General features: G+C 28.9%; 1 protein-coding gene and 1 pseudogene across 7 annotated transcripts in view; both read right to left on the bottom strand.

Annotated features, from left to right (window-relative positions):
- Nucleotides 1-1,062, bottom strand: part of LOC143906418 (uncharacterized) — a 2,345-nt pseudogene extending 1,283 nt beyond the window's left edge. The window contains exons 1-2 of the transcript XR_013259510.1: nt 784-1,062; nt 1-707 (exon numbers count right to left, since the gene is read on the bottom strand). The exon at nt 1-707 is cut by the window's left edge and continues 487 nt beyond it. The product of XR_013259510.1 is annotated as an uncharacterized LOC143906418 (transcript). The remainder of the gene's footprint in view (nt 708-783) is intronic.
- Nucleotides 1,063-12,211: 11,149 nt separating this feature from the next.
- LOC143906413 (uncharacterized) overlaps nt 12,212-15,000 on the bottom strand; it is a 10,843-nt gene continuing 8,054 nt past the window's right edge. For all 6 annotated transcript variants that reach the window (XM_077422497.1, XM_077422496.1, XM_077422500.1 and 3 more), the window contains 6 exons: nt 14,157-14,339; nt 13,962-14,018; nt 13,616-13,823; nt 13,440-13,534; nt 12,852-13,077; nt 12,212-12,779 (listed from right to left, as the gene is read on the bottom strand). In XM_077422497.1, the coding sequence (XP_077278623.1) occupies nt 12,331-12,779; nt 12,852-13,077; nt 13,440-13,534; nt 13,616-13,823; nt 13,962-14,018; nt 14,157-14,339 (1,218 nt within the window). In that variant the 3' untranslated portion in view covers nt 12,212-12,330. The remainder of the gene's footprint in view (nt 12,780-12,851; nt 13,078-13,439; nt 13,535-13,615; nt 13,824-13,961; nt 14,019-14,156; nt 14,340-15,000) is intronic.

Genomic DNA, 15,000 nt, shown 5'->3' with positions numbered 1-15,000 from the left:
TTTTTTAGGGGTATTGTTAAAGTATGGCTTAGAGATCGTTTCATATGTGGTCTATTTAAGTAATTATTTCGGTCGCGAAGTTTCGCAAATAATGTATAAGATCCGTCTCCAAAACATTTGCCGTCCTCATCCATGTCTTTAAAAGTTTTTGGGTATTTGCCGACAATTTGTTCAGCTATTATCTTGAATGCTTTAGCTGGTATGAATTCTTGTATATTTCTCATTTCTGAAACTTTGCTGCGACTTCCATTTTCCAGTTCTTTAATCACTGACATTTCTAACTTATCCCATGGTATTTGATAATTCTTCCAAATATTATTAGACAGTTGTATTTTATTATTAGATGTTCCAAATGTGGGCGATGAAGCAGTAGATTGCGAACTTGACGAGTATGAAAAAGGTGTTCCTTCTTGAAAACTAGATGTAAGTGAAGCAGTGTCATTTAATGTGTTAAGTTCTGTCTCATTTTGTGCAGACCAGGACTCTTCGGGCTTTAGTAACATTAAAGTTTCATCAAAACAAAATTTTACAACCTCATTGTCATCAACTATTGTTCCGTCTTTTTCCATAACAAGAACAGAACCAGTAATACCAAGCTTAGTGTTACTTTTTTCAATAAGCTCTGACAGTATATTATCTGATTCACGAAGTATAAGTGATATTTTCTTTTTTCTATCGGCAGTCCAGACTTTATACAAATGAGACATCTACAACATAAAAATGAGGATGTGTATAATTAATTAAAACACGTAATACTAAAGTATTAAAAAATGCCATGCTTACAGAATTTTAAGATCCAAAGTTATGAATCAATGGGTTCGTATTTAAAGACATAGACAGGAATGGAATGTAAATCAGTTTGAAGGATAGGATGTGGCATAAGTAAGCAAGTATACGGAAACAAAAAGATTTTTTCGACATCTACACTTTCAATTTTAAACTCCTCATACACGCCCAAATCAGGATTGTATATAATTTTTGTTATAGTGCCCAAAAAATAAATGTTTGTATAACAATTATTTATCAAAATATATTGAATTTTGCATATAGTGAAATAATCAAAACAATCTTTACCTACACAGATATACATATGTTTTTTATACGTAATACCTCTAAAAGTAACTTGTGAGGATATGTATTTTACATTTTCATTTTCTTTGTCATGAAAATAATTTGTTATAATAGAAGAAATCTGATCATTAAATCGTTCAGATGTGTATTCCTCTGCATTGTCTGCTATTGCTGAAGTATGGTATCTATTTTTAATATTTTGTTCATTTTGTAAAAATTGATGTTTGTGTGATAATAATTTTGTTAAGTTCTTAAAATTTTGGGAATGTTTGACAATATTCTTAAAATATCTGTGTTTACTTTCAAATTTCAAGGTCCATAAATGTTTCAGCGGACCAAAAGATAAAATTAAACAGGGATAATGAGAAATATAATGATGTTTCGGTCTTAATTTGATATTTGGAAAACATTTTACTCTCAATGATAAATAATCATTTATCTTTTCCTGTAATAATGCAATCTGACCAAAAGATAGAGCAGGGGCACATGTTAAAGAACATATTTGTCGAAGATGCAATACTAACATCCAAACATCATTCTCAATATTCTTGACTGACAATTTATCAAAGACAGCTAAAGGAAATATTAGTAATATTCTTCTAATTTGACTTGCAGTACCTGTAATTCTAGATGAATCTTTTATAGTAGGAATACATACATTTTCATTTAAAAACTTAATTTTTTGTAGTCGATGATTTAGAAATTGGTAAGTAAACCAACCTTCTGTCACAAAATATTTAATACAGTACATAAGATCATACGAAACAATCCCTTCGAAAAGATCATGTGCTATGCAGGGCGGTAATCCTGGATTGCAGACGTGAAAATAATTAAGTTTGTTTAAAGCCGAATCACGTTTAATGCCTTTCACAATTTTTGTACTATTTTTTGCTTCTATAACACACCAATTGTAATCATTTGAATTTCTATTTATATTAGTACATGTATATTTTGATTTAAATTCATTTTGAGTAATGTGACAAAAGCGACAAAAATATTCTGAATTAAAATTTTCTACAAAACCACCAATTTGATGACTTCCTAAATTATCTCCCAACATAGCAACAACAGTGCCAACAAAATTAATTGTTTCACTACCAACAGAAATATTTATTCCTTCTTTTTCTAAACTTTTTGTAAATCACGTATTAATAGTGTCATAACTTTTTCCCAACCAAAAAATGTTATATGTTTCTCATAACATAACATAACAAGCTGTATATTATCAACTTTTGATCTGAGATAAGCGGGCAAATTTCCTAATACCATATATATACCAACAAGCTTGAATATTTTTTTTGATGCACCCAATGGATTACATACTTCAAATGCATCTTGATACAATATTATTTGTAGTGCATTTTTATTATTATGAAAAAATTTATTGCTTTTTACTACACTGCCATCTTTTATATCAAAAAGTACATTACTATTATAATTATTATATGAATTTAAACAAAAGTGTCGAATATCAGAATTTTGTAGCAATACTTTTATAGTTTTCAAAATTGGAACGTAATGATAGTAACATTCTTTGTGATTGCAATATCCTAAATTAATTTGTGTAGGAATCACAATATGAAAATTATTTAGCAAATACACATTTCTAGAGTACGTATTTCGAAGAGAACCATTTACAGAATTGTGAACACTTGAAAAAAACGAAAAACTACATCGAAATAAATCTTTAATTTTTTCTTTAACATTATCTTGAAGATCACTTTCGTTTAGAGTTGTAATAAAATGTTCTTGAGTAAGTTCAATTAGAGATGACATGCCATCTATTACAGCTTGTAAAGCAAATTCTGTTAAAAAATATTTTGTAGTCAAATTCAAATATAATTGTGCTATAGCTTTTTCAACACTTGTAATATTTTCAACATCATTTGAAACTTCATTTAAAGTTTCTTCTTGTACAAACAAATTACAATCATTATTGGTATCAAAATTTGTCGGTTCTTTATTACTAACAATAAATTGTTTATCAGATTTACAATTAAAATAACGTCTGCATATGTGTACTGCATAAGTGCTGATTGTTTTGAAAACTGTTTTATTAGTAGAACAATCTGGATATCCACAATAAATTCCATTTTTATTTTGTCTTATGTGATTATATAAATGTTTATTAAAAAGTACTCTATTTCTAAAATAAGAATTACAATCTTTTTCTTTGCAATAATAAGTTATGTATGTTTCGTTCTTATCATTTGTTATGTGTTGTCTAAAAATATGTTTCCGAAAATTAAAATATTTATTAAAATGTAGTCCACAGTTTTTAAACCGACAGATGATTTTTAAATGAGGCATGTTCATATGAAGAATTTGATGTCTGTTATACAAACGTATAGATAAAAATATACTATTACACATATTACATTGAAACATTGTCGAATATGTATTGAGTAAAAGAAAGGAAAAATGGAATTGGACTCAGGAAGAAAATTGTATGTTTGTGCCAAAAAGGAATTGTAACATATTCCTAAAAAAAATTAAAAAAACCTATTACTGCTCTAAATATATTTAAAGATATATATACATATAATATATATAGTTTAGTAATTTGTTCTAAAATTTAGAACATATTACTAAACTCGCGAGTCAATTGAACTTTATTAGCTTATGAATATGTATACAGCGTAAATATTAATACATATAAATATACATATACATATATATATATATATATATATCTTTTTTAAATATTTACTCTATTCAATACAAAATTAATGAGTTTGCAACATTTATAATGTTTCTAAATAATATAATAAATAAAATATAGGACTTACTTTTATTTGAAAAAGTGAAATGTCAAAAACCAATTTTTTTAGTCTTACTGTATTAGATTTACTAATATCTCTGATAGAATCTATTAATATAACGTATACCACACCTGTAACATAATAACGAAGAAAAATAATGAAAAACTGGAAAATAAAAAAGCAAAACAAAAAACAGATAAAAGTAAGATTGCGACTAAGATAAAAACAAATAAAATAATTAAATATAATGTTAATAATATAATCAATTATAATACAGTCTAATACAGCTAAATGCGACACTACCCATCTTCTAATTATTAAACATTATTATTTATAAATATCTTTATTCTGTAAAGAGTTAAAGAAAGAGTTAAAGAAATATCAAAAAAAAGAGTTAAAGAAAGAGTAAAAGAAATATCAGGAAACAAATAAATTCTATAAAAGGAACGAAAAAATGGATTTATGTAAAAACAAAATTAGGATGACAATTAAAAATAATTGAACATATAATAATGGTTATCAGAAAATGTTAGAATAATGTTGTATTTAGCTGTATTGGATAAGAGTAAGAGAACTGAATATGAGATAAGAATATATAAAAATTCAATAAGTTTTTTACACTAGTAGATATAAAAATTGCACGAATATTTTTGTAGATATACAAAATAAATGTAAAGTTACATAATTACTCCAATTTTACAAAATTTATGTAAATTTGTCTTTCATTGTGTAAATATATCTCACTTTCTATCGAAAATTACATTAATGATAAAATATGAAGAATGTGTATATAAATGTATAAATAACAGATAAGAGAAAATGCTTAAAATGACTTTTGAATTGATTGATTGAAAGTAAAGCCTGTGATTTACAATGTGTTCTTTGCTTCCTGTTTTCTGCTCTTACCTCTTTGCGACTATCTCGTATTTCGCAATTCCGTCGCGTAACGTGATGTTTCTTGTCTCTTCTGAAGTTCGTCAATTTTTATTTTGGGCGACAGAGAGCAAAAAACATCGCATTACGTGACGGAATTGCGAAATACGAAATAGTCGCAAAGAAGTAAGAGCAGAAAACAGAAAGCAAAGAACACATTGTAAATCACAGGCTTTACTTTCAATCAATCAATTCAAAAGTCATTTTAAGCATTTTCTCTTATCTGTTATTTATACATTTATATACACATTCTTCATATTTTATCATTTATCATGTGTCCGCAGGTACATGTGCCAAAAGTATCTCTTTCCACTTCTTCACAACATATTGGACACTCTAATGACCTATTTGAATTTACGTGTCGCAAATTACAATTGTCCTTATTGCAATTGTCATTTTTAAAATCTTTGCAAATATTTGGATTTTGGAGGGTCCGGCCAACCTCTTGCTTTAGATATTCCGTTGCTTTCCCTGTTGCCTCATATCTGGCCTGCTCCACACTTGTTATATGGATGTATGGACACATCTCCCTGCTGCAGATGGTGTTCTGGTAATTGTAACAATATTTATACTTGTGTACAAATGTGCAATCATCGAAGCAGCAACTTCTTCTGCAGATCTGCCAGCTGTTTCCTGGAATATTTTTTGTATATTATTTTATTGCATATGTATTAAACCACAAAATATTGATAAAATAATTATGTAATCATGACATTATGACGTTTTATATCATAAAAGAGGTTATAATATTAACATATTATAATCTGTTTGAAGTTGAGAGAAAGAGAGAGAGAGAGAGATTGTGTTATTCTTTTTTGCGGCCATCAGTGTCGATTGTAATCTGATAGGTCAAGCCGCGCGTTCTACGTAGTTCATGGAAAAAGCGCGCTTGCGGCGCCGACAACGCTGCGTCCCAAGCGGCGAGGCACGTGTTTACTGCGCATGCTTGAGCATGTTAGGAGGGGCGCGCAGCCCGGCCGAGCGAGCACAGTCGTCTCGCAGATACCGTGCGTGATACATCGTGCGTTATACATAAATTCGAGTCGCATAATTGCATCATCTTTTCGCAGTTAAGTCATAAAGTATTTGAGATCGGCCTATTAGTGTGCGATACATAAGATAATTGTGAAACATATACGGATCGGAAAAGCTTATGGACAACAGCGATCGTCACTGAGAGGAAGCCAGCGAGATACATTCTAGCGAGCCATACCGGCACGTGGAAGGTTCGAGGAAGGCAGCCATTTTCTGGAACGTTCGAGGAATCCTGTTCAAGCTGAATACAAGCAGCTACTTATACATCGAGAGGAAAGAAAGTCTGAGGCGTGCTCTGTAAGACTAGCTCTAATTATTTATCTGTTTTGCTCACAAGGTAACCACTCATTTCATAATAGCAAGTAGAGACGTTAGAAGTTCATCTAACGTTACGTTAGGAATCCTGATCAAAGGATCCTATGCTCATCTGAGGAGGGTTATCCTTGTTATTCTGGGGAGGAACGTTATCCTCATCTCTTATTTCGGGTTTGTGCACAATTCATTTCGAGTCAATTTTATAACAATGAGCTCAGTCTAAAGTAAAGTAAATAATTAATAGTTTGGTTGCAACCATTTTCATGACAAATAAAAACTTTAATTCTTCTTTGTACGATTATTTCTTTCTCATTAATTAGACAATATCTCTTGTTAATTTGCGAGCTATGTGTACTTTTCTTTGTATTACATATAAAATGAGAATACGCTCTTTGCGGAATATATAGATCGTTTCTAGCATTGTAATAACACTATCGAATAACCGTTTCCGTGCGTTGCTATATAAGTTCTTATTCAATTACTTTATAATCTTCTCATAAATATCTTGCGAATTATTAGTTATCTAGTATTACGCTCATGCTGTGGTGAATTAATGTGTCAATCAAAGACTGTCTAGTACAAGATTTAGTCTAGTAAATTCAGTGAAAAACATATCACTTATTTTGCTATTGTTGTTTATGTCGTGAATATAGCTCATGTTGTAGTAATCGCTCATAATGTAGTAGAATGCTTTGCAGAGACTTCGACACTTATTTAGTAATACTCAATCAGTATTAACATTACAAATAACATCCCTGAAAAGACTGATGATAGTAATTCGGTATTTAAATTAACGGATTGATGCATTATTTCCTAGATTATATAAATTCTATCTGAAGTGATATTCTTGTATTAATTGATTTATGTTTATGTTTCAAACGATCCTTTCTTTAGAGAAGAACAACTAATTTTAAGCTTGACTACGTCAAGAGAACTTATATGAGAATCTACTATAACAATTCTTCTTGTAATGAAGATTTTATATGATAAGGAAAGACTTCAGTAAACCTCAAAGTATATTATGATACATATTTAAATAAAGGACTGTACTATAATAACTATTGATTTGTTTCTTTTATGTGTTTTATACATTTATTGTATTTCTATAATATTTTGTATAATCTCTCTCTCTCTCTCTGTATGATTTTGTTCACGAATACTGGGAAGGTTTTAGGGCAGTGTCCCTTCTCCTATGCAACAAATGTTGGTATTCTTTTGTGTAGCTCTGCCCACTTTAAACTTTGATTTGAATTACATATAAATCCTGAAACGCAATCTCTCTCTCAATAAACGGATTCTTTTTATTTGTTCCTTCCTCATCTAAGTCTAGAGTTCAGGCTTGTGCGCGAGCTTGTTCAAACATAATCTCTTGTATGATATAAAACGTCATAACCTCTTATAATATTTAAAGTTATAATATAACAAACCTGAGCCGTAAGAAGACATTTTCTCAGATGTTCTTCAACTATATTCTCTGACAAAGGTTCCCAAAGGTTGGGCGTTAGCAACTCCCGGTCGACACGAAACGACGAAACTCGCTCGTGATCTTTACAAGAATTACAAGGCTCTTCGATTGTTCGATTTTTATATAATCGATGGCGCTTCGAGATGGCGCATTGACATAAAGCATGAAATACGTACTTTCTACATGTAAAAGTAATCGACAAAAATTAGAAGAATAGAACGCGAAAACGGCTAATACCTATCACTTTCTATCCAATGCTGTGATATATTGAAGAAAAAGAAACGGAGATTGGTCATTTCTACGGTTTTTTTCTTTTAATATAAATTTCCGGCAATAAAATAATATATATTTACACTACAGAGGACAAATTTAAGTTACATATTTCTTTGTAATTACACAAATATTATATAATATAAAATGACAAAAGCGCATATGATCGCGCTATATTCCATAGCGATATATGAAGTGTACTATTGTACTATGTAATATTACAAAAATTTGATTAATTACATAAAATATATAAAATATTACATTACTTACGTAATTTTTCACGAAAAATAAAATATATTTACACAATAGAAGACAAGTTTACTCATTTTTTTGGTGTATTAACACAAATCTTGTAAAGTTACATATAAAATAACAAAAACGCGTATGATCGCACCAAAAAAATGAGTAAACTTGTCTTCTATTGTGTAAATATATTTTATTTTTCGTGAAAAATTACGTAAGTAATGTAATATTTTATATATTTTATGTAATTAATCCACTTTTTGTAACATTACATAGTTCAATGGTAATATTTCATATACTTCATAGCGATATATGAAATATTACCATTGAACTATGTAATGTTACAAAAAGTGGATTAATTACATAAAATATATAAAACATTACATTACTTACGTAATTTTTCACGAAAAATAAAATATATTCACACAATAGAAGACAAGTTTACTCATTTTTTTGGTGTATTAACACAAATCTTGTAAAGTTACATATAAAATAACAGAAACGCGTATAATCGCTCTATATTTCATAGCGATATATGAAATATTACCATTAAACTACGTAATCTTACAAAAATTAGATTAATTATACAAGATATGTGAAATATTCCATTTCTTACATAATTTTCCATAAAAAATAGAATATATTTACACAATATAGGACAAATTTACACATTTCATGTGAAATTAAAAAAATTTTGTATAAATACAGCAATTTTGTAATTTTTCATTAAATTTTAAATGTTTCGAATTAAACTTGTAATATTTACATCTATTATTGGTGTAAATTCACATACATTTTTTACAGTGCACGTACTTAGGCCCCTTCCATCATCTGCAACGTCTATTAGCGCGTAACTAGGTGTACCGACATATACGTTATCCGTCTACCTGTATGGGGTCTCGACGCGTGGGCGGAACTTGTCTCTCGCGCTTTCCATTCACTCGGATGGACGCCTTCGTGCCCATTCATGGCGCTTTGGTGCCGTACAATGTCGCCGTTTGTCACGCGTACCTATCTGCGCGAATTCGCGCGATTTTCATCGAACATGAGCTTTCAAATCGCCGCGGTCACGAGGAGGTCTCGCGTCTCCATCGCGAGAAAGTTGACTCTTCGCTCAATACACTCGACTCGTAATCGATAGATATACACAATCCGACGTATCTTTAACGCAATTCTATACGAATCTCCTGGCACACACCTGATCTAATAAATTCTTAATTAAACATTCTAAAGAGCTGGTGAGATTTACATTGATAAGAAGTTATTGCGACAACTCTAAATAGGCGGCCAGCTCTATTCCATTCTTTGGTTTTTTGCGAAACAAAACTGTATAATATGTATAATATGTGATTGGTCGTAAGCCAGTCAAGTTATATAAAATAACATATCAAAAATATAAAAAAAAAAAAAAAAAAAAAAATGCATGAAAATAAAGAACTAATATTAAAAGTCTCTCTATTTTTCCTCTTGTAAATTGGCAATACGTATCTTCAAGCGTTTGATTTCTTTCTCGCATGCTTTTTTACGATTATAGGCTTTATGTACTGTAATTTCCAAACGACTATTTTGACCTTGCAGAGTCAACCACTGATCCTCGAGATTGGCATATACAGCCGAATCAAATGGTCTCCTTTCTTTTACGTATGGTAGGTCCCAAATATCCTCCGAGGTAGCTGGTCCTCTGCATTGTGCGCATTCGCCACTCTCCTTTAGCCATTGTTCTATACAACTGCGGCCAAATAAATGACCGCAGCTTAAACAACATAAACGGTGTTTATTTGACGAGGTCCACTTTTCAGTACATATTTGACAAGTATTATCTTCTGAATTTTCATTGTTTTCGTCCATAACTTGATGATCAAACTCTCGTCTATCGTCTATCTTGAAACAGAAAGAGCAAGGAAAACAGACGACAAGGATTATACAAAGACGTCATGATAGAACATACTTTACTCTGTATACACTAATCAAAATTACAGATAAATGTGATAAGTATTTTACAGTTCTAAATTTGAACTGTCATTGTTCAAATCGATAAATTTATTGATCGAGTTTATACTGTAGTTCTCTTCAGATTATAAGACTGCACATGCACAGCACTCCATTTTATACATCATAAGAAAAATATTCTAAAAATGATAGAATGTACTTATATAGTCATATAAATATTATACTGTAGTTTTCTTCAGATTATAAGACTGCACATGCACAGCACTCTATTTTACATCATAAGAAAAATATTCTAAAAATGATAGAACGTACTTATTAAAAACACGCCTACAAATTTTAATACAGTACTTACAACCGACATTCGCGCGGAAACAACATAATAACTTAATACAGATCTAAAATAATTTTGTTGAACGTTGCACATCATTAAAATAATTATGTGTGGTGGCTCAAGATGAGGACGAGCGTGGCCTAGTAGACAGCGCACTGGTCTATTGAAAGGGACCTTTGATCGCGTATAAAGCTGGGTCTAATCAATCAAATCTTAAAGAATTATATATGAAATATAGGGGTAGAAAAAAGACTGAAAAATATAATAAAATTAGAAATAGATCAATATCTCCAAATTTGCCGAAGTTAGAGCAACCATGGACATTTTTTAAAAAATTTAAAATTTAAATTTAAAAAAAGAACCCCTTGATTATTGATTATTAGCAATTTTTAATAATTCTATTATATTCTTCAGTTTTTTCTACCCCTATTTCATATATAATTCGTTAAGATTTGGTTGATTAGTTCTGGAGTTATAGAAATTTCGGTAAATTTGGCACATACACACACATATACACACACACATACATACATACAGACATTTTTTTTAATTACAATTTTTCGACGTTTTAGAACATTCTGAAAACACGTTCAGAAAAAGAAATTTTTTTATTTTTTATTATTTTTTTTTTACGAAAATATAATATATATATATATATATATATATATGTGTGTGTGTATATCATATATGTATATATAATAGATGTATCTTAAAAAATAACCCGGTCGTGAATAATAATTTTAAGATTGCGGGAAAAACGCTTTATAGAATAAACTCTTTTGTATCGGATGCTTAGAAACAATGACGATTACTTGAAATCCTCGTCCTCTATTTTTCGGATCAAGTTGTCATTCGACTTGTTATTGTTGAGTGGACATGTAATATAGGCTTTCGTACCCCTGCTTAAAATAATTGATAGAAAATGATAGAAAATTTTGCCTTTCCTTTCCTATGGTGATTTTGAATCCTCTTTTTCAGAACATACTTAAGAAATTTCACATAGTTAGATTGTTTTGCAGATTATCATATCTTTTGTAAATATCTTATAATTTTCCTTGTTTTTCTATCTTTTTCATTTTATATAAAAATAGAAATTGTTGTTCTATGTAAATTTCGATGGAAACTCATAATATCAGAGTTGCTATTTCTATGTCAATCAATATTTCTTCTATATCATAATTTATATAGAATCAAATTCTTATCAATGTTATTTTTTACGAATAATTAGAATGCCTTGATACTCGTGTTATTAAATGTAACTCTAACTATTATCTGTATATTAATTAATATTTTTGTATCATAAGTACAGAAAAATATCTAAAAACATATGTATGTTATTCTATCTTATTCTGTACAAATAATTATAATGCATTGATACTTATGTTATCTAATGTAACTCTAACTATTATCTGTATATTAATTAATATTTTTGTATCATAAGTAGGAAAAATTTCTAAAAACTTATGTATGTTATTCTATCTTATTCTTTACAAAACTATGATATGTATGTTATTTTATCAAAAACTGATTATATGTTATTCTACCTTAGTCTATAAAACAATGACTGATCAGTACAATCTATATCGGTACTAATTAGTCATTGTTTTAGAAGAATAAGGTAGAATAACATATAATCAAAGTTTGATGATAGAATAGCATATAAATGTATAAAAAAGAATAAAGGAATAATTTTTGTATTAAAATTTTTTTATTTAAAATAAACTTTTCTTTATTATACGTATATATTGCATATAATGTTTAATGTATTAACATGTACAAACATGTACAAACACAAATATTTTATTATAATAAAAATTAACTGGAAATAGCTCCATAGAACGACTTAGAGTATTTATTGCAATATATTATAGTTTGTATTTAGATAATAATATAATTTTATTGAAAAATAATAATAATTTTATTTAAAAAAGTAATAGAAGATTTTTAATTTAAGTTCACTCAATATCATCCGCACTATCTTGACTGGAATCAGTAGTATCATGCGTTGAACTTTGCATGCTTTCCATTCTTTCGTCCTCCTGTTCAGAAAATTTTGAATATTCTTCATTTTCTTTATTATTATAATCTAATGATTCGTCATACACAGACTTTTCTTCCGACGTATTGTTGTCTGCTTGAGTCTCTAAGTGAGAACTAGACTCGCTGGAATTATTGTTTTCTGGTGTATTACGATCATTTCGATCATCAGGTTCAGTATTTTCAACATTAATTGGATCATCACATAGTTCCGCAGGATTAATCTCTTTCTTTTTTTTCTTTCGAGTTGGCAAGTTATTGAGTTCATAAATTTTGTGTGCGATATGAGTTCCGACTTGTTGTGCTTGAAAGTCTGCTGTTACTTCATCATGACCTTTCTCAGACATTGCATAATATTTAACAGCAGCTACAAACAAAAAGAAATACTTTGTAAATTACGATATACGCAATGAATTATTTAAATGTTGTAACAATTTACCCCTTATGGCTTGTAATTTTGTAGAATCTAGTGCTGGTCTAGGTGCAGTTTGTACTTTATTTTTATTTCTATTTGATGTAATACCAGTCACTGAACTTTCTTGAAGAGTTTTAATGCCAAAAACAGCGATAGCCAAATTTTTCACAAACTGTGGTAATGATTTTGAGATTACACATACTGTATCATATTGACGTGCACATATGTATACTCCATAACCAAGATAAACCTATAAGTACAGCAAAACTTATTAAAATTATATTATATCACACGTGCGTGGAAAGTGGCCCATTCCGCGCGCGACGTGTAACATAAATAACTATTTCCAATTCGGAAGACAGTAGAGTCCCTCTAATCAGAGTTTGGCCAACTTGCAGTTTTAGTAAAATTCTGGGAGAGAGAAGAATATAAAAGAGAAAGAGAAAGCGATATATATTCATATCTGTTTCTCTTTCTCTCTTATATCTCTTTCTGTTTCTCTTGCTTTGCCAGAAATGGCGAGCCAATCAAAATTTGTTACTGTATGGCCAGACTCTGATTAGAGGGACTCTAGGAAAACACTATTAAAAGTTAAATAGTTTTCATATCTACCTCGTTACGTTCAATATTTCTATAACCTACAGGAAGCTGTCCAACTTGATTTTGTTGCGTCATAGGATTTCTTTTAAAATATTCGGACACCATGCCTATTATTTAAAAAAAAAATTATTTTCTTTAAAAGAAATATTATATAAATAAAAGATTTACTAATAGTAAGAGATACGTACGCATGAGTTCATCGAAATTACTCAAGACTTTTATTTGAATTTCCTCATTTGTCTCATGAACTTTGGGATATTCTGAGATCACTTTTTTTTGAAGTTGCATATTTAAATTCATTAAATCATTAATGACTTGTTCTTTATTTTTAATTCCATTCTTTAATTTCAAATTTTGTCTTTGCAGATCTTCATTCATTCTTTGCAATTTTTCTATCTATAAATTAATATGAATAACTTAGTTATATTTTTATCTATTAAATCAGTTTACCTTTGTTAAAAATATTTATATTTTTTATCTATTAAATCAATGAATCTTTATTAATGTTATTGAAAAATATTAAAATATTTTTACCTTTTTTTCAAATTCTCTGTTTTTATTAGATTTATATTCTAATGCAGTATGATCGCTCTGTAAATAAATTATTTCTGGATTAATTTTATATTAAATCAATTTATATTACTGCTTAATTTTTTTATGCATTAAAAGGCTACGAATTTCATTCATATTACTTTTCAATAATCTTAAATAAAATTTTTTAACGCTTACAATTTCATTATTTTCTATCCTATTTACTTCCTTGTCTCCTCTCTTCCCGACCTTGCTTGAGGAATACATGTTATTTATTATATTAGATGTATTATCTAATCCAGTTTTGTTCGCAGATATCCCTCCTTTTTTTGATTTGTAGCCGAAATCGAATTGACTTCTATTTATAGTACCATCTGTACACTTTATATAAAAAATATATACATAGATTACATAAATTATATATGACACAATATAGATTTTGTATAATAAGTCATTCTACACCATGAAATATTACATTAAAAAAAACGTTTAAATATTAAATTTTAAAAATCAATACAATTCAAGTTTTAATACATTGCTGCTGTTAATTTGAAATAGATTCAAGTAAATCTTTAAAAAATGTTATTTTTATAACAGTTTGAACAGTAATAGTTAAAAAACTGTGAAACAATTAAACTGTCAACAAGTTGCAAAGGCCTCAAATATCATATTCTAAATAATCTAGAATTTACACAAGATTAAATTTTCATTAATATAAATTAATAAAGATTTCTAAAATCACTTAATTTTGGAAATCTTTATTAATTTATATTAAGGAAAATTTAATCTTGTGTAAATTCTAGATTATTTAGAATATGATATTTGAGGCCTTTGCAATGTAGAAAAACGTTTGATCTAAATTCCGAATTAGTCGCATTCTTCATGAATTTTTTTTCAATATGTTTCGTGAATATTTTAAAGAAAGAAACAATTTGTTTCCTGTTTCAAGTTCTCCTTTTTCTCCAAAAAGTAAATTTGATACATTCATAAAATATCAAAAACAAATCCACGAAGAATGAGGTATTAATTGCAAACTCAAAAC

Source organism: Temnothorax americanus, unplaced genomic scaffold (genome assembly GCF_048541705.1).
Source record: "Temnothorax americanus isolate GAGA-0224 unplaced genomic scaffold, ASM4854170v1 Scaffold70, whole genome shotgun sequence".
NCBI lineage: Eukaryota > Metazoa > Arthropoda > Insecta > Hymenoptera > Formicidae > Temnothorax > Temnothorax americanus.
The sequence above is the reverse complement of the archived record's forward strand: the minus strand, read 5'-3'. Positions and strand labels throughout refer to the sequence as shown.